Source organism: Chironomus tepperi, unplaced genomic scaffold (assembly GCF_022539635.2).
Source record: "Chironomus tepperi strain 1889 unplaced genomic scaffold, CSIRO-AGI_Ctep_v1 contig_100, whole genome shotgun sequence".
Lineage (NCBI taxonomy): Eukaryota > Metazoa > Arthropoda > Insecta > Diptera > Chironomidae > Chironomus > Chironomus tepperi.
In genome coordinates, this window is record NW_027226222.1 from 685,144 (window position 1) to 702,833 (window position 17,690).

Genomic DNA, 17,690 nt, shown 5'->3' on the forward strand with positions numbered 1-17,690 from the left:
ATGTGATATTTTTTTTAGTAAAATTCATTATTTTATTATAATTTCTGTTGTTTCAATAATTAATGCTTCACTTACTATATTCTTTTTCATGCATACTCTGCATTAGTATCCCAAAAGTTGATAAATCCTGTTCCATTTAAATTTTTTGAATTATTAATCAAAGGTGACTTAGGTACGATTTATGAGATAAATATAAACAGGGATTTAATTCAAATGGAGATAGGTAAGCATGATATCAGGATTAATGAGCTTTTGAAAAATTATTTTGTGAGCTTTTTTCAGCCGGAGCTTTCAGTAGACATTGTAGATCTTTGGTAGATCAAATGTTTGTTTATATTCTCGATTCCCATTGAAATATTTTTAAAAAATGTTAATTAACAGGTTTATAGCTAAGAATTTTGTGCGATATTGCTCGTACAAGCCAATTAAAAGGGTGAATTTGAATTCTGCACCAAAAAAGGCTTATGTCGAGAAGAAATTAAAAGAATTTGATTTAGAAAAAGTGTTGCGGTCGAAAATTGAAGTTTCTGGGCCAATGACAGGTAATTAAATTGAATAAATGTTCAATAATTCTTAATTGTTCAATTGTTTCATTTTAGTCGCATCATATATGAAGGAAATATTAACAAATCCATCAAGTGGTTATTACATGTCACGCGATGTTTTTGGACTTCATGGAGATTTCATTACATCTCCTGAAATATCACAAATATTTGGTGAATTAGTAGCTGCTTGGTGCCTTATAGAATATCAAAAGATTGGATCTCCAAAGCCTTTACAAATAGTTGAGCTAGGTCCTGGACGAGGAACTTTAATTCAAGATATCTTACGTGTTTGTTCTAAATTAAAAATTATTCCTCCTGAGAGCATCTCGATTCATTTAGTAGAACTAAGTCCTTATTTGAGCAAATTGCAATCACAAAAATTATGTTACACATCGACTGAATTCGATAAACAGGAAGACTTGTCGTTCTATAGAATTGGTGAAACTCTTTCGGGAAGCAAAGCTTATTGGCATCGTAGCATTGAAGATGTTCCAAAAGAATTTTCAATAATATTAGCTCATGAATTTTTTGATGCTCTTCCTGTCCATAAACTTCAAAAAGAAGGAAATATTTGGAAAGAGATTTTAGTTGATATTGATCCTGCTAATCCAAACAAATTTAGATTCATCTCATCGAGGAACGAGACACCTATCTCAAAACTTTACTCAATGATGTGTCCTGATGAGAAAAGAAGTCATGTTGAAATATCACCGGAAACTGATCTTATTTTAAAGCATATTGCAGAAAGAATAGAGGAATTCGGAGGCTTTGGGTTAATTATGGACTATGGTCATTTTGGAGAGAAAGGAGATACCTTCCGAGTAAGTTAAATACAAAGATGTTCAAAACCTTACAATAACATTTAGAGGGTTTTGACAATTTAAATGGGGATTTGTAAGGTTTTAAAGCATTTTAAACCAATTGGATTTTAACATTTTGTTTTTTCATTCAGGCATTCAGGCAGCATAAACTACATGATCCTTTGGTTGAACCTGGTACTGCAGATTTAACAGCAGACGTTAACTTTTTAAATATGAAAAATATATTGGAAGCAGATAATAGATTAATAACATTTGGACCCATAGAACAAGGAGTATTTTTGAATAACATGGGAGCCAAGGAGAGATTAGAAGTCTTACTGAAAAATTGTGATGAGAGTCAACAGGAAGCATTAAAATCTGGTTACGACATGATCGTTAATCCTGAAAAGATGGGCACTCGTTTTAAATTTTTAAGTCTGTTTCCTTCCGTCCTTAAAGATCATTTGACTAAGTTTCCTGTGAATGGATTTTAGAGTTTTAAATAAATCAGTACAAAAGCATGCTTTTTTAAATAGATTAAATTAATATTAACATGAAAACTTTATTTACTTATCCTTACTATGCTACACTAAAGAGTGAATATCACTTCCTTTTACCAAAGTAATTGTTAATTAAAATGAATTCGGACTCATCAAATTTTAACACAGCCCCAATTGCATTTAGCATCTTCTTTTTTGCTTGGGCATCCGAAGTCGTGAGATAACTTATAGTTACATTTTTCAAATATTCTAAATTAGCACCTTCTCGTGACTTCATTTTCTCTAAATAGTAAACTTTTTGCTCCAGATTTGCTATCTTCTCATCCAGTTCTTCTTGAATCATTATTTTTTCCTTTAATGTTTGCCTGATCAGTTCCTCACTTTCGCGTTTTGACTTTCTAACACTTGATAATTCCAAGTCCTTTCGAGCTAACTCATTGGAATAAAATATCATGTACGTTTCAGGTGAATTGCCACTATTTGAATTTTGTTGATTTAAAACCATCCCTAAATGATGCTGTGATGTACTTGGTTTTCTACTTCCATTCGATTGTGTTTCATCCTCACATTCTGTTGATGATTTCTTTGGAATAAAAAGTTCATATGAAGTTTTAAGGGCTCGAATTTCATTTTCCTTCTCATCCAGCAACATTAGTGACCTCTCACGTTGTTTCTGTAGTTGCTGCTCTAATTGAGATATTTTTGAACGGTAGTCGGCCTCTAAATTATTAATGGTTTCTCGATTTTTAGTCTTTTCAGCTTTAAGCTCATTATTGAGACTAATTGATTTGTTCTTAATTTCTGTCTCATATTCATCAATGTTTCTATTTAGCACAATTACTTTTTCCTGTAAAGTTTTAAGGCTTTCATTTTGATCAGTTAGTTGGGTTTTAAGAACTTCATTTTCAGCAACTAGCCTGTCTCTCTCATTTTTAATAAGAGCATATTTTTCGGCACTAACAACTGTCTCATCATCTTTATTGTTTGGATTTGGAAAGATGTACGTTAAATCAATTGGATGTTCTAATTTTGTATTTTCATAAACTAGAAGTTGCTTTAGCTTCTTAAGCTCATCGATGATCTGATAGACATTGGAAAACTTTCTACAGCTAGTATCGGCAAGTGAATCATCAGAACCTTCTGATGGTTTCTGAAGTTCTGATATTTTCTCCTTTAAAAGGACAATACTTTTTTGGTCAGATTCTCGCAACTGATGATAGTGGGCAAAGTTTTTCGACAATTCAGCTATTCTGGACTCTAAATTTTGTACTCGTTCTTCATGTAATGCCGTAAGCTTCTTATTCCTTTCATTGGCTTCATTTGCACGTTGCTTTTCAACCATCAAATTATTCATATGTTGTTGCTTTAAATTTTCCATTTCCATTTGTAAGGTTTGCAATACATTGGAATCGTCTTTTAATTTATTATTTTCATATGACTTCAATTTCTTCTTAACTTCTGACAATTCCTGATTTAAGGAATTTATGACTTTATCTGAATTAGATGTTTGTGAAAACTGTGTTTTCAGCTGGTTGAGTTGGGTCTCTAAATTTTCTTTTAGATGTCTTTCATCATTCAATATTCTATCACAATTGAAAAGCTTTGTTTTTAAGTTCTGTCTTTCAATTTCTAGTGCCTTGGATTTTTCCTGTAGATCTTTGATGACAATATCTTTAGTCTGAAGTTCTTGTCGCAAATTCTTCTTGTCTGACAGAAAACTTGCTTCCATTTTCTTCTTCTCATCACTTAATGTTTTTATCGAATCCATCAACACAGTAATTTGGGCAGTAGAATCACCTGTATCTACTTCCGTCTCAGTTTCTGTTACTTCTTCCCCTTCTTGCTTAGGCTTTTTAGCACTAAGAACTGCTTCCAATGCTTGTTTTTCATTTAAAAGACTCTTATAAGCTGTGACAACATCTGTAAGTTAATTTTTCATGAGAAACTTTTGTTTTCAAATAATTAATCGAGTTTTCATTGATTCTTACCTTTTAATCGTGTCTGATATCTTGCTATCTGCTCCTTTTGAGCTTGTATTATAGAATTTGGATCGTCCATCGTATACAATCACTGTAAAAACACAAAATTTAATACTTTATTTTTCTTGAAAATTTTCACGTCTACAAAATAAACTTTATTTTTTTACAAGGGATTTCAAGGCTACGACACTCGTCAACATTTTTCATTATTTTTAGTACAACTCAAGTGTTTTTGAAGGAGTGTCCACACCTTGTTTGTCGTATTAGTCACCTTAAAAAAATAATAGACAAATTTATTAATAAATTTTAATTTCTTTATTCGTATTATTTGATCGAGATTAATATTCACAAATAATTTACAAAGATGGAGTGGCTTTTTGGAAAGAAAATGACTCCAGATGAGATGCTCAGAAAGGTAAATATTACTTAAATTCCTTTATGTATTGATTCTACTTATTGTTTTTGTTGCTTTTTCGTCTTTTCCATGTTCTTCAATTAAGAACCAACGAGCCTTGAACAAAGCTATGAGAGATCTAGATCGTGAGCGAATGAAAATGGAACAACAGGAGAAAAAAGTAATTGCTGACATCAAGAAATTAGCAAAAGACAATCAGATGGATGCGGTTAAAATAATGGCAAAAGACTTAGTGCGTACAAGGAGACAAGTTAGGAAATTCATGCTGATGAAAGCAAATATACAGGCAGTTTCACTCAAGATCCAGACACTTAAATCACAAAATACAATGGCACAGGCTATGAAAGGTGTTAGCAAAGCTATGATGAATATGAATAAACAAATGAATATGCCTCAGATCCAACAAATCCTCCATGAATTTGAAAAGCAGTCCGAAATTATGGACATGAAGGAAGAAATGATTAACGATGTTATTGATGATGCTATGGAGGAAGAAGGCGATGACGAAGAAAGTGACGCTGTTGTCTCACAAGTTTTAGACGAATTAGGCTTACAATTGACTGATACTTTATCAGGCTTGCCACAGGTATGCACACTTTATCATTTTTATTTGTGATATATTCTAACAGACATATGTTTTTAGGCATCAGGTTCTTTATCGGTTGCGGGAGTCAAACAACAACAACCAGCTGCTGTTGCAGCCGGAGGCGGCGGTTCACCAGATGCTGATGATGAATTACAGAAACGCCTTGACAATTTACGTCGCGAGTAATATGCTAACTATTCTTTTTATAAGAACACCACAGGATTTTATTTTTAATATGTATGTAATGTATTAACATATTCAGATCAATTAGGTATAGTATCTGAACTTATCGTTACTTCTGCAATTCTAATAAAATTTCATCGATTATTTTTAAATTAATTCTCTTTATTTAAAATTGATTTCAATAAAATAAAATAAAATTATAACATGTTTAAAAAAATAATAATAATAATGTTAATTAACTTGGGGAAAATAGATTAATTGTGCTATAATTCGCAGTATTTAAATTACAAATATTTGATAATCGGCTAATGAACCAACACCATTAGTAGAATGGACATTTTGGCTATAAGCAATTAGTCACAAAAAGTACGTCTTGACTCAAGAAATTGCTCAATATTTACTCATAATTTAAGTCACTCAATTCAACCTTAATGATAAGTGATGAATGCACATTTGCTTAGCAAAAATGCCACATAAAAAGTCATGCCTTTTACGAATATTTATAACATTTACATTACAACTTGCTTTTCGCACCTTTTGGTACTATTTGGATGTAGGTTTTTGCTAATGGGTACAACTGCTTAGAGGATTTAAATATAGCGAGATCAGTTATTGGTTGGTAATCTTTTGATGGCTTTGCTTCCTCCTCTGGAATCTCAACTTTCTCAATATTTTCTGGATTTGAGACAATATGTATCAGAACTGATTGACGTGATTCTGCATCAGGAGCTATAAATAGCTTGTAATAGTCAAGAACTTGATCTTTCGTTATTGATGCCAAAATTTCAACTTCCTTCTCAGATCTATCAAAATGGTACTGCTGTAATGAAATCTCGTTGAAGTATTGAGAGTATTGTGCTGATAATCTTTTTGGCTTTTCTAATTTCGCTGCTTTTAAGGCTTCCTTGTGTCTTACAAATTCTTCATCACTCATCTTTTCAATTTCGGTCTGAAAAACACAATAAATGTTTATGACTAAGCACTGCTGATATAGATAAGGAATACTTACAACCATCGATTCCAAGAACTTTTCTATCCTGTGATCAACATATTCTAAATTTTTTGTTGACTGCACAAGGATTCTCATACCTTTTGCTCCGTTAGCCTTGCGAACACCGGAAAAAACAATATACCCAAGCTGATCTTGTGTCCTATAATTAGATATATACGTAAATACTTTAATTTCGTCTCTATAATCGATGAGTCATTTGCGTCTCACCTTAACACATTGTAACAAGGTTCTGACAAGATTTGAGCTACTAAATCTAAAAACACATTACTACTATCTTCCTGGACACCACATTGGAGATATAGACTAGAACAACTGCTTTTATGGAATTCATTTTGTGTTTCAAATAAATACTTTTCACCTATAATTAAAGGAATATGTTTATTGTGCTAATTAGTTCTTCTAAGTCATGCATACCTTCGTTCAATTTATATTCCCTCTTAAGGATTAGTTGACGGGCAAGCTGAGGTAACACATAAGCATTTGTGTTTTTCAGCTTATTTTCAATAAGCTTTGATATTTGCGTTGCCTTTTCCTTGTTGACATTTCCGTAGATGAATGCTTCTGCATGCAATCGTGAAAGTATGTCCTTGATGAAATCTCTCAATCGTTCAGCATTAACCACTAGAAGGACGAAAAATTTTATTAATGCATTAAAGTACATCAACCTAGATTAATTTGGATTTACATTTCATTGCGTCAATCAACTCGCGTTTTGTCCATGCTTGTTCAGTTAAAATCACGGCAAGATGATAAATGGCTAACTGATAAGGTTGTTCGGCATTGAAATTCTTCAATCCACGTTCGTATTGTTCGCACATGATGTCAAATCGCTTATTGTCAAAATCAAAGCTGAATAACTTATCCAAAATAGTTTCAAGCAACTTGCTTTGTTTGTCAGAATATCCGCTAATAATCATGCTGATTCCGTTTGTAGTATTAGAGATATTGAACCGTAAACCAGCGAGCTCAGCGGCATAAAGAAATTCGTTGATGCTGTCTTTAAATAATGACACAAATAAATGAGTCAAATTGCAATTCAAAGGATCAGAATAGACGTTAGGATTGCTAAAGTCGACTCCAATAAACATTTTCGGCTTTAAAAATTCGTTGTCTTGTTTATACCAAACTCTCATCCATGGCATATCGTTAATGATATACGGATGAATCCTTTCATTTGTCTCAAGTGGTAACAGTCTAAAATCTGTTGGAATAAACAGGTTTGGTTCTGGCAAGTGTAAGTTCTCATTTGTTCCACAATTTGTCCATTCCTTAATTGTTTCTAGATCGATTTTTTCAGAATGATATTTTGTTGAATACCATTTCTCGGTTTCAGTACATTTGTCTGCATTCTTCTGACCGACAATAGTAATTCTGCAATTTTCAGGATTTAATCTTTGCAGGATGTCATTTATTAAATCTTCACGCCATTCAGTAAGAATATAGTTGGCAGATAAAACATCAGGTAATGGATAAGTGATCATTTGATGGACAATATTTGAGACTAAAGACAATGGATTCTCCTTATCTTTAAATCGGAACTGCATTTCATTCAATTTACAGTATTCATCAAATATCCATTTTTGTGGACCTTTTTCTCTTAGCAGGTTCAAATATTGAAAGATGAGCTTAATAATGTCATCAATATTCTCAAATCCTGACTCGGTCAAATCAACGGATATTTCAAAGAATCCAAACCCTTTCGCGCTTGAACTTGCTCCACCAACTAAATTGTTGCACCATCCTCTAGATTTTAATTCCGATAAAATCGATCCTTTACCTTCGTGACCAACCAAATGCGAAATATAATGTTCAGGCTAAAAATAAAAAAAAAAAAAATAATAATCATGAATTATGTGCAACACAGTACTGTTGATTATCATGTCTTACTCCGCTTCGAAAATGTTCATCCATGTCAGGAATTTGGAAGGAAATGGTTAAATTTCTGGTGTCTTTAATTGGTACAATGTAAACTTTTGTCATTTTTTGATCATCAAGAAAGATTTTATCGCTCCATACTGGAAGTGCTACATTCTTATTTTCAATTCCAGAAAAGTATTTAGTTACCAATTCCTCTAATTCATCGAGACTTTCCTTCCCAAATATCGCGAGAGTCATTAAGTTGGATGAATAATATTTGTCATGGAATTTAATTAATTCAGCTCTCGTATCAATGCCATTTTGCTTTGGTATGTCCAACAATGTCTCTTTATTTCCAGTTCCAAATTTAGAGAACGGATGGTCTGGATTTGCTAAATCTTTTTGGACTTGTCTGATTCGCCATACATCAGTTGCTATAAATAAAGTAATCGACAATTGTTGTTATTTATTATTGTTGCAGACCTATCTCAACACAAAACAACATGTTACCTAGATTTTTTTCGTGTTCTGAGTGCACAGCGTTAATTTCACGTAATGTTGCGCTTTCCGTAAATAGCGGAGCAATGAAGAATTGAGAGAATCTATCGACAGCATCTTCAAACTTTTCAGGCATAACATCAAAATAGAATTTTGTCAAGTCTGGATATGTAGCTGCGTTGCTTGTCCCAGAATTCTTACTTAGAAAACTGCTGTATTCATTTTCGTTTGGATATTTCTTTGTACCCAAAAATAACATATGCTCAACAAAATGAGCTAGTCCAGGAAGATCTACTGGATCACTCATATGTCCAATTTCACATGATAAGCAGCATGCACTTTTATCCGTTGATGGATCGGAAATAAGTAATACTTTTATCCCATTGTCAAGTTTAAGTCCTCTATATAGTCGTTTATCTTCTTCACTTTTTACGATATTATCGAATCTTGTAACTTCCTCATTTTGCAAACTTGACAATGACCCTGACATACTGCTATTTACACTACTTTGAAACTTTTCCGATGTTTTCATCATAGGCTTCTTCGCAGAGTACGATGAAGTATATCTACTGCTTACTCCAAAGATCCAGCCACCACTTCTTTTTCTAATTATGCAAAAAAATGATGACGATTTTATTATTTTTTCTCAATACCTCGTTTTTTCCACTTACTTTAATTGTCCTTCTAACAGATTACAGGATATATGTCGGATACTATACATCAAAACGAAAATGAATCCTCAGTTCCTTAACTAAATTAATGCAATCCTTTAAAAGTGAACTTTATCTCTTGAAAGTTGGATTAATAATAATTATTCAGTTCTAAGTTATTTGTGTTCTTAGTACACAGCATGTTATACTCATAGAAAACATTCAATAGAAATCACTTTGTCTGCTATAAATGTTGTGAAGGGCATTTACAATTTATGAATTATTTAATAATTTTAATAATGTATTAAGCTAATAATGCACTTTATTTGCTTTTAAACAAACCTTGACTTTGTTATGCTGATGTTTAAAAGTTAGTCACATTTTCAATTTTCAACAGTTTTATAAAATTCGAATTTGTTTTAAAAAATAAACTTTTCTGACGAGTTGTTTCTCCCCTCGATTAAAATCAAAACAATCATTTAAATTTGCCGATTGAATTTCACAAAATAATTAAAATAAAGGTTTAAAATGGCACTTGTCCAAAAGAGACCATATTCAGAGACTACAAAAACAATTCAGGTTTGTACAGAATATATCAGAATCTAAATAAAGTAGAAGTAAACACTTATCACTAACAAATATAATTCACAGGTTGAAAATGTAGAACCACCAAAAAAGAAAATTAAAATTCAATTGAAAGGAAGTGAAAGATCATTTGCGGCCTTATTGAAACGTCTTGAAAGCAGTTCCAGTAGCAATGAGACATTACAAATACTTACGGAAATTTCTGACACTCCAAATTTCTATGATTTATCACTGGATGCTGTGAAATTTTTGGTGAATATGTTTCGGAAAGAGAAAGACTTCATACGAGTCAAAATTCTATATTTGATGAGTGATTTTGCAATTGATCATGCTATCGATGCATGTTCACTATTAGAAGATATTCTAATTCTAATGAAATCCGAGGAATCATCAAAAGTCATATGTCAATCGTTTAACTCAATTTTCAACATAGGTCAATCTGGTCAAGTAATTTCACAAGCTATATATTTACGAATCATAGAATTTGCTAAGTTAAAATTGTCATCCACTAATTATAACGTACAAAGGCATGCAATAAAAATTATTGGAGCGTTTGCTAGTAAAGAAGATGCTGAAAAAGAGTTAATGCTCTTAGTTTCACATTATATGGATAGTCCTGATGCTAGAACTCGTGCACAAGCAATCAATTCTATTTTGTGCATGGGAAATAGATCAATTCAATTATCACAAACGCTCTATGCAAGAGTTGAAAAGCATCTGAAGGATGATTACGAATGTGTCAGAAAAGAAGCTCTTCAGTTAGTTTTTGAGATCAGTCAACGACATCCAGAATTGTAAGTTTAAACAAGAATACCTAATATTTTTATTAAAATTATTTCATTACACAGCAACGTGAAGCTTCTTCAAGGGAATGACAGTGAGATCAGAATTCGTCTGATTGACGATGCTTTTGGAAAAGTCTGTTCCGCAATATCAGATTTATCGATGCAAGTGAGAGCACAAGCAGCTGAGTTGTTGGGACAAATGAAGCAAGTAAACAACGAATTTTTGTTTCAAACGCTTGATAAAAAACTTATGAGCAACATGCGACGCAAAAAGACATCACATGAACGAGCATTTGAAAATTTCACAAGTGGTGAATGGTCAAGTGGACGAAAATGGGCAGATGATGCTCCTCAGGAGTTAATTAATACAGAGTCTATTTCACTGATTGATTCTGGTGCATGTGGTGCTTTGGTTCAAGGTTTAGAGGATGAATTCTTAGAAGTTCGTATGGCGAGTGTAAACAGCATGTGTAATCTTGCATTAAATAATCCTCCTTTTGCTGAACTTTCTCTTGACTTTCTTGTCGATATGTTTAATGATGAAATCGAGGATGTACGATTACAAGCCATTTATAGCTTGACTAAAATATCTGAACATATTATTCTTCGTGAAGATCAACTGGAAATTATGCTTGGATCATTAGAAGATTACAGTGTTGAAGTTCGTGAAGGACTTCATTTGATGTTGGGAGCTTGCCGAGTTTCAACAAGAGCTTGTCTCACTTTAGTTGTACAGAAAGTACTGGATGTTCTGTCAAAATATCCTCAAGATAAACTTTCAGCTTTTGGCTGCATGAATAAAGTTGGAAGCAAACATCAAGAATTATGCATGTCTTTGACACCGCAACTTATTCAAGATCATCCGTTCTTTGACAGTGCTGAAAAAGATGTTGAAGATCCAGCATGTAAGTTAAGGTTTCGTATTTAAATTGTCAAATACTTAAATAATTTCATTCACAGATGTTTGCGTTCTGATTATGTTGTTTAATGCTGCAAAAAATATGCCTCCAATGTTGAGCTTATTTCCCGATATAATTCTTAAGCACTACGCTTATTTAAGAGATACGATGCCCAATTTTGTACCATATTTGCCAGTTCGAAATCAAACAGAAATGACGCTTGTTGGAACAACGGGATCTCAACAGTTTTTGAGAACTTTATTAAGTAATATTGAAGCTACATATTTTGTCAAAACAGCACGCCAATCATTACTTCAAGCTGCTCAAGAGAATCTTAGTCGATTAGCTTCAATTGATCCTGAGTTATCGGGTACAGCAAATTTTACACGCGATTATTTGGGAGCTGAGCTATTAATGGAACAATTGCAAATTAACTTAATGACTCATCGAGTACCATCTAAAGAAAGTCTTAATCAGTTAATTAATAAGTGCTTGAGACTTCAAAATCTCTTCAATAATTTAACGCCCGAAGATCATCTGTTGGTAAAGCAGATTTGTATTCGTGCCAGTGCTTTAAATTTAGTATTAGTTGTTAAAGATAAATCACAATCGGCTTTACAACCATGCCAATTATTACTTCATGTTGCGTCGGATGTTCTTGAATTTCTGAAACAAAATCCAAGTAATTATTAAAACTTAATTTTAATTATTTGGTTCCGATATTAATTAATATTTGTTTTAAACAGACTTATCTACAGATTTATTCACAAAATCCATTTTGTCGTACTTGGAGACTGTGAGTGATCCGAAGCCAGGCCGAGTATCAAGAGGAATTTTACCTGTAGTGCAATCCTCTAATTATCTACCAAACTCATTGTCATTGAACTTCAATGTAAGTATCATTAAGAAGAAATTAATTAGCATGTTCAAGAAGAATCAGTATCTAAAAATATATTTTTAATACCTTAAAAAAATTAGATCAAAATGTGCACAGCCAGAATCATTGAGCCTGATGAAGCAATGTCTAATGAAAATGTTATTAAAGTTACTGCTGGTTTAATAGCAGCACTTCCGATACATGCTGAAATTGAACAATTACAAGAATCTCAGCGTGAGAATTTGAGGATAAAAATTAAATATCCAGATCAAAATATTCACGTCGTCATGCCACGCTTAAGAGATTTGAAAAGAATAATTGGAGAAAATGGAAATGAGATGTTAAACAGTTGGCGATTAAGAACAAATATATTGTTATCTCAGTAAGTTTATTTGTTGTTGTTTCTTTGTTTTCTGTCCACTTACAATTTACTAATCACTGATTTATTATCACAACAGTGGAATCTGGACAGAGCCGTCACAAGTCGACATATCAATTTGTTTATCAGTAAAGCCATCTAACGAATTGGAATTGTGCAAACCTGTAAAAGTGATTTTCTCACCGAAGCCAATAAGAAAAGGAATTTAAATTTCTTCACTTAGCGTCTTAGCTTACTTTGTAAGTAAATTAAATTTAATTAAATTGAGGTTATTTACAAATGACATTTGTAAGCATCTCTGTATGAATCTGACAGTATACTTATCTTCAGAAGAACTTCTTTATATCAAAGACGTCACAGTCGAATGGCTTATTTTGTCATTAATATTTAATTGTTTTGACAACAGAAATATGGATAAGACGCAATGATTTTGGGATTTTATTTGCGATGGAAGTGGAACTTACTGTAAATAAGGAAATTTTAAATGACAAAAACTATTAAAGTGCTGTAAAATAATACAAGTTGATAATGGCTTAAGAGCTGAAAATTAATATGCATCTGAAATAAAAAAAGTCAGCACTGCTGACAGTAAAACAAAAGAACATCAAACAATATTTTGATAATAAATTATATTTTAAACTAACATTAAAAATAACGAGTTTTATAAAAATTTTACTAAATGACAAAACATAAATTTCATCTTTTCATCTCTTTCTATTCCTTTCATGATCATCTACAACAGCTAATGGTAATCAAAATTGTATTTCATTCATTTGTTATAAAATAGCTTCTAAAGTTCTACTTACTACAACTAAAAGTGATGCTTCATCAATAAAAAAAAATGTTTATTGAGCACATCAACTTATTGTCCCAACCGGCAGTGTCGTTTCTAAAACGCACATTAAATTTCTTGCATTTTCAATCTAAACTTAATTGATTCATAAAAAAATGAAAATTGGAAAATTTATCTCATACATATTTTTTTATGTCTTTCAATATTATCATCGAGAGATTTAAAAGCGGTTTAACCGCACATGGCAAGCAATGGTCATTGTATGTATTTTTTCTTTCTTCTTTCTTCTTTATAAGATTTAATAAATTATTATTATTATTTTTTGTAATCTCTTGATGACAACAACAAATGATATATAGCGTTATTTAGAATAATAAATATAATGTATTTTGCTTTAATTTCATTTAGCTATAATATGAATATAATTAACTAATTAATAAACAATTTAATTTAATAATAAAAAAAATTCAAAAAATACAGTAAACGAAAATCACAGCATGAATTTTTCGTGGTTTCTAGCATTTAAATTGAAATGCTTACATGTTCCCAGGAGTCATAATTGAATATTAATGATTTATTGGATATGCTTGGTATTTACGATTTACTTCTTGATTTATAGATTGGCTGCTGTTCACTTTTGAACTTTTGATACATTCTGAATGTAGCACATCATAAAAAGTAACGTATTTTATTATTTTGAATTTTAAAACCTATCAAATGTTTTCAAAATTTTAGAATTTGCAAGTTTTAATAACGGAAAATTTGTATTTGAAAACCTTACAAATTATTTTTTATTTTTCAAATAATTAAAAAACCGTTAAAAACTTAATGAGCAATATTTCCAATAAATCGTAATGTATATTCAATAAAATCAACTCCTGCTAATTTCATGATTTTATAACAGAGAAAAAAACTATTTAAAGATACATAAAAGTAGTTTTAAATTGCTTTTTGTATGAAAATTATATAATTAGAGATCGGAAATTGCATAAATCTTTATTCCTTGATTCAATCATGTGTATAGTACGTACGTATAGTTAAAAATTTCTTAAACAAGAACAACAAGAAGAAATCTTTTTTCATCATCAAATTCATAAAAGTTTCTCAAAATTGATTCGATGCGGCGTTAAATAAAAAAATTTCTCTAAATAAGAAATGCATTCCACTAAATATTCAGTCTACGTCATATATGATTCATTTTTTTCATCTTGCTAAGATATTCATTCATTCTAGGAAATAAGAAAAATATAGAAGAAATAATAAAAGCATGAGCGATGCAGTTGCGAGCTAAATAAAAATTTTTGCAGTTTGTATACGGATGTAATTTATTACTGAATAGTGAAATAAACGTTTTATGTATTAAAGTATATATTATGTATATATCAACAGTCATTACAAGGAAATTATTCTCTCTCTTAAAAAATACAGAACCTAAAGAGCTTTTTTTTTTGTTCGCGCTTCATTTAAATAATATGCAGTTAAACTTTTTTGAATGGCAATTAAGACTATTTTCTTGCTATTAGCACAACGCTAAGTGTCTAAAGAGATTTTATACATTTTAAAGTGTTTCTTTTTTTTTGTCGTTCTAAAATGACGTCTATTAAATAATTGGGATTTTTTAAACCCCCTTTGTCATCATGTAGTTTACTATTGAGTTTCAAAAATTTGTCTCATTTTAGGTTAGACGTCATTTATGAATAATCCCTAATAATATACAAGTTTTTTTCATCATATATATTATACATATATCCAGAATTTGTGGATGAGACTTATTTCTCAATGGTATCCAATTTAGGTGTAGCACGAAAATGTTAGTTTGTATAACAGTTAATTTAAGTCAGGAATGTTATGAAAAAAGCTGGATGTGGGATATCGATGAAAATATAATCAATGTATTCCGCATTAAGGTAGTCAGACCAACACGGGTTTTTTGCTAAAATTCCAATATCGAGACCGAGACTGAGAAAGAGGAAGCTTTAACTCATTTCGAATTTCCGTACAAAATCCAAGTCGATTCCGAGCTCTACCCTAAACCCTCTCTGTCTTATTGTTAAAACATTTTGTCTAAATTTGGCTAGATAAATAAGGTCTATCCACATTTTCTGGATGAATGTAAAGTTGTAAGCTTCGTCATACTTACTTACTTCATTAAATAGATACTACCTATGTACAACAATATTTCATATCTCGAAAATATCTCAGTAAGTATTTGTTAATAATAAATAAATAAGACGAGAAAGAATTTGCATTTTCTCTCTTTTTGTGGCAGTAGTGGCAGTGGATTATGAATGCACATGAATTTATCTACCTGCTACAACATTTATCACGTTGAGATTTGGAGTTTGTGTTATAGGTTGTGATGATGTCGAATTGGCTATGGAATGTTTTTGATGATGCTTTGATTTCACATTGCCACCGTTCGTGCTCTTTTGTAAATGCGTTTGATAATGCTTCGCTAAGTGCGCTTTCTGACGGAAACTTTTACCGCACAGGCTACATTGAAATGGCTGTAAATCAACGAAAAAAAAAAAAAAAAAAAATAAACTTAATTTGTTGCACACATATGCTTTATAATGAGGCAATTAGAAACTAATAAAGTAGGTATTTATTTGTGCTTAAAATAGTTTAAATGATTTGGACTTACCTTTTCACCTGTATGTGTACGAATATGAACATTCACTGAATATTTATCCTTGAAACCTTTTGAACAAATAGAGCAGTAGTGAAGTGAACGTTCCTTTCTGATACCATTGCATACAGTCGTTCCAGCACCAGAGCTCATATTATTTGAACTACTATTTTGAACGGATGATGTTGTGGTAGTGGCGATTCCATTATTATTGATGATATTATTGTTAGTTGAATTAATTGGTTTTTTGTACTTTTTTGTTGCTTTCATACTTCGCGATCCATCCGATGTGATGAGAGTTTGAGACCATGATTTTTTCGAGTCCGTCAATATGCCGTTTCCGTTCGTTAAACCATTTGAATGAAGCGTGGGCGACGTAATATCTTTATCGTTTGAGTTGAACTCATTAACATCATTTGGATGGCGCGGTACTTGTTTCTTGCGGATCTATTTAAATAAAAAGATGAAGATGAAGTAAATTAATGTCAAGTGGATAGCTCCTTGAAGTTGTTTGAGATCACTTTAATACCATAGAACTTAGCGTCAATACATACCATATTTGTTCTGACATCAGGCTCACATGTCTCCCAATTCTTTATATCATTTCGATCAATATTCCATTCGTTGTTATTATTCAGCTCTTCGCTAAATGCATTGTCGAGTGTTAGAAAGATTTCATCTACAACACCTGCCGTTGTTTGCGAAAGTGTTGATTGAGGATTTTGGCTGTCATCAAAGAGAGCATTAGACAGCGTGGAATCGGCAAACGTAAGTGTTTCCTGCGCAAAATTGACACAAAGAGAGATGAGATTGAGGAAAAAAATTAATTTACATCGAATATGCATTTTCTAGCCTTTATTATTTTTTTCTCTCTTGTCTATAAACTCACTTATTCATTCATTCAATTAGATTCATCCGTTTGGAAATGAAATAAGCATGTAATACGAAAGAGATTAAAAGCTTTTATGGATGGGAGATTTGTTAAACGCATTTTTGCTGAGTGTCATGAATGATTTTATACAGTCATTAGTCATGGAGGTTTTATGTTCAGTTACAAATGACGGATCTTTGTGGCTTAGGCTATAAGGAAGCAGCAACCATTTAATCCCTTAATTATGTTTAAAGCTACCCTGAAAATCCCCGATAAGCCTTTATTTTCGATCCGTGTCAAAATTTTGAGTTTTGTTACTGACAAAGAGCCACAAATCTCTTGTATCAAATGTATATTAAACAACTAGAGCCCAAAGCTTCTTATAATTGTGGTAAATGTAGTTTAATCAAAACGAATCCGTAATGGATTAATAAATAAATGAGATGTTTATTCATCCGAGTTCAAATAAAAACTGAACTTTTTTATGAAAAGGGAGTTTCAACTATGTAGAATGAATATTATTCAAATCTCAAATGACGGTTATAACTACTGTGTGTTATTGCACCCCTAGATGAAAATTCTTCTAAAGAGACAACCCAAAGTGACAAGTAAGTCGACAAAAAATTCAGCAAAAATGCATTTACATAAATGATATATGGATATAGCAAAAAAAAGATGTTTTATTGAGTCACGCACTTGATCATTGTTGAATAAGACACGCCGAAGCTCTTCATCTTGCTTTATTGTGTTCTGTGACGGAATGAGCGTCTGTAGATGTACTGTTTTCGCATAACCTTTACCCTGTAAAGCCGATCTCAGTAATGATTCTGGTGATTCCTGTATTATG

The 17,690-nt window shown here is 31.7% G+C and overlaps 6 protein-coding genes across 6 annotated transcripts in view; 3 read left to right on the plus strand and 3 right to left on the minus strand.

The window, feature by feature from the left end:
* The first annotated feature begins 365 nt into the window (after positions 1-365).
* On the plus strand, positions 366-1,905 carry LOC139087322 (protein arginine methyltransferase NDUFAF7 homolog, mitochondrial). The gene is made up of 3 exons (XM_070636110.1): positions 366-542; positions 600-1,366; positions 1,498-1,905. Exons 1-3 carry the CDS (start codon positions 368-370, stop codon positions 1,837-1,839), a joined length of 1,284 nt encoding a protein of 427 aa, XP_070492211.1. The 5' UTR covers positions 366-367; the 3' UTR covers positions 1,840-1,905.
* GCC88 (GRIP and coiled-coil domain containing 88 kDa) lies at positions 1,880-3,972 on the minus strand. Its single transcript, XM_070636109.1, has 2 exons — positions 3,834-3,972; positions 1,880-3,765 (listed from the first exon to the last, which is right to left on the minus strand). Exons 1-2 carry the CDS (start codon positions 3,901-3,903, stop codon positions 1,949-1,951), a joined length of 1,887 nt encoding a protein of 628 aa, XP_070492210.1. The 5' UTR covers positions 3,904-3,972; the 3' UTR covers positions 1,880-1,948.
* Positions 3,973-4,074: 102 nt separating this feature from the next.
* On the plus strand, positions 4,075-5,160 carry Vps2 (vacuolar protein sorting 2). Its single transcript, XM_070636111.1, has 3 exons — positions 4,075-4,239; positions 4,325-4,825; positions 4,883-5,160. The coding sequence occupies exons 1-3, from the start codon at positions 4,189-4,191 to the stop codon at positions 5,009-5,011; spliced, it is 681 nt and encodes a 226-aa protein (XP_070492212.1). The 5' UTR covers positions 4,075-4,188; the 3' UTR covers positions 5,012-5,160.
* Ide (Insulin degrading metalloproteinase) lies at positions 5,150-9,205 on the minus strand. The gene is made up of 8 exons (XM_070636108.1): positions 9,047-9,205; positions 8,388-8,980; positions 7,908-8,311; positions 6,706-7,834; positions 6,435-6,641; positions 6,228-6,378; positions 6,018-6,159; positions 5,150-5,957 (listed from the first exon to the last, which is right to left on the minus strand). Exons 1-8 carry the CDS (start codon positions 9,094-9,096, stop codon positions 5,523-5,525), a joined length of 3,111 nt encoding a protein of 1,036 aa, XP_070492209.1. The 5' UTR covers positions 9,097-9,205; the 3' UTR covers positions 5,150-5,522.
* A 268-nt stretch (positions 9,206-9,473) lies between these two features.
* Positions 9,474-13,725, plus strand: IntS4 (integrator complex subunit 4). The gene is made up of 7 exons (XM_070636112.1): positions 9,474-9,604; positions 9,677-10,404; positions 10,459-11,300; positions 11,356-11,976; positions 12,041-12,186; positions 12,273-12,553; positions 12,630-13,725. The coding sequence occupies exons 1-7, from the start codon at positions 9,554-9,556 to the stop codon at positions 12,757-12,759; spliced, it is 2,799 nt and encodes a 932-aa protein (XP_070492213.1). The 5' UTR covers positions 9,474-9,553; the 3' UTR covers positions 12,760-13,725.
* Positions 13,726-15,389: 1,664 nt separating this feature from the next.
* Positions 15,390-17,690, minus strand: part of LOC139087314 (uncharacterized) — a 61,569-nt gene continuing 59,268 nt past the window's right edge. Inside the window, exons 5-8 of the mRNA XM_070636097.1 lie at positions 17,540-17,680; positions 16,527-16,751; positions 15,988-16,419; positions 15,390-15,850 (exon numbers count right to left, since the gene is read on the minus strand). Coding sequence (XP_070492198.1) covers positions 15,644-15,850; positions 15,988-16,419; positions 16,527-16,751; positions 17,540-17,680 — 1,005 coding nt within the window. The 3' untranslated portion in view covers positions 15,390-15,643. The remainder of the gene's footprint in view (positions 15,851-15,987; positions 16,420-16,526; positions 16,752-17,539; positions 17,681-17,690) is intronic.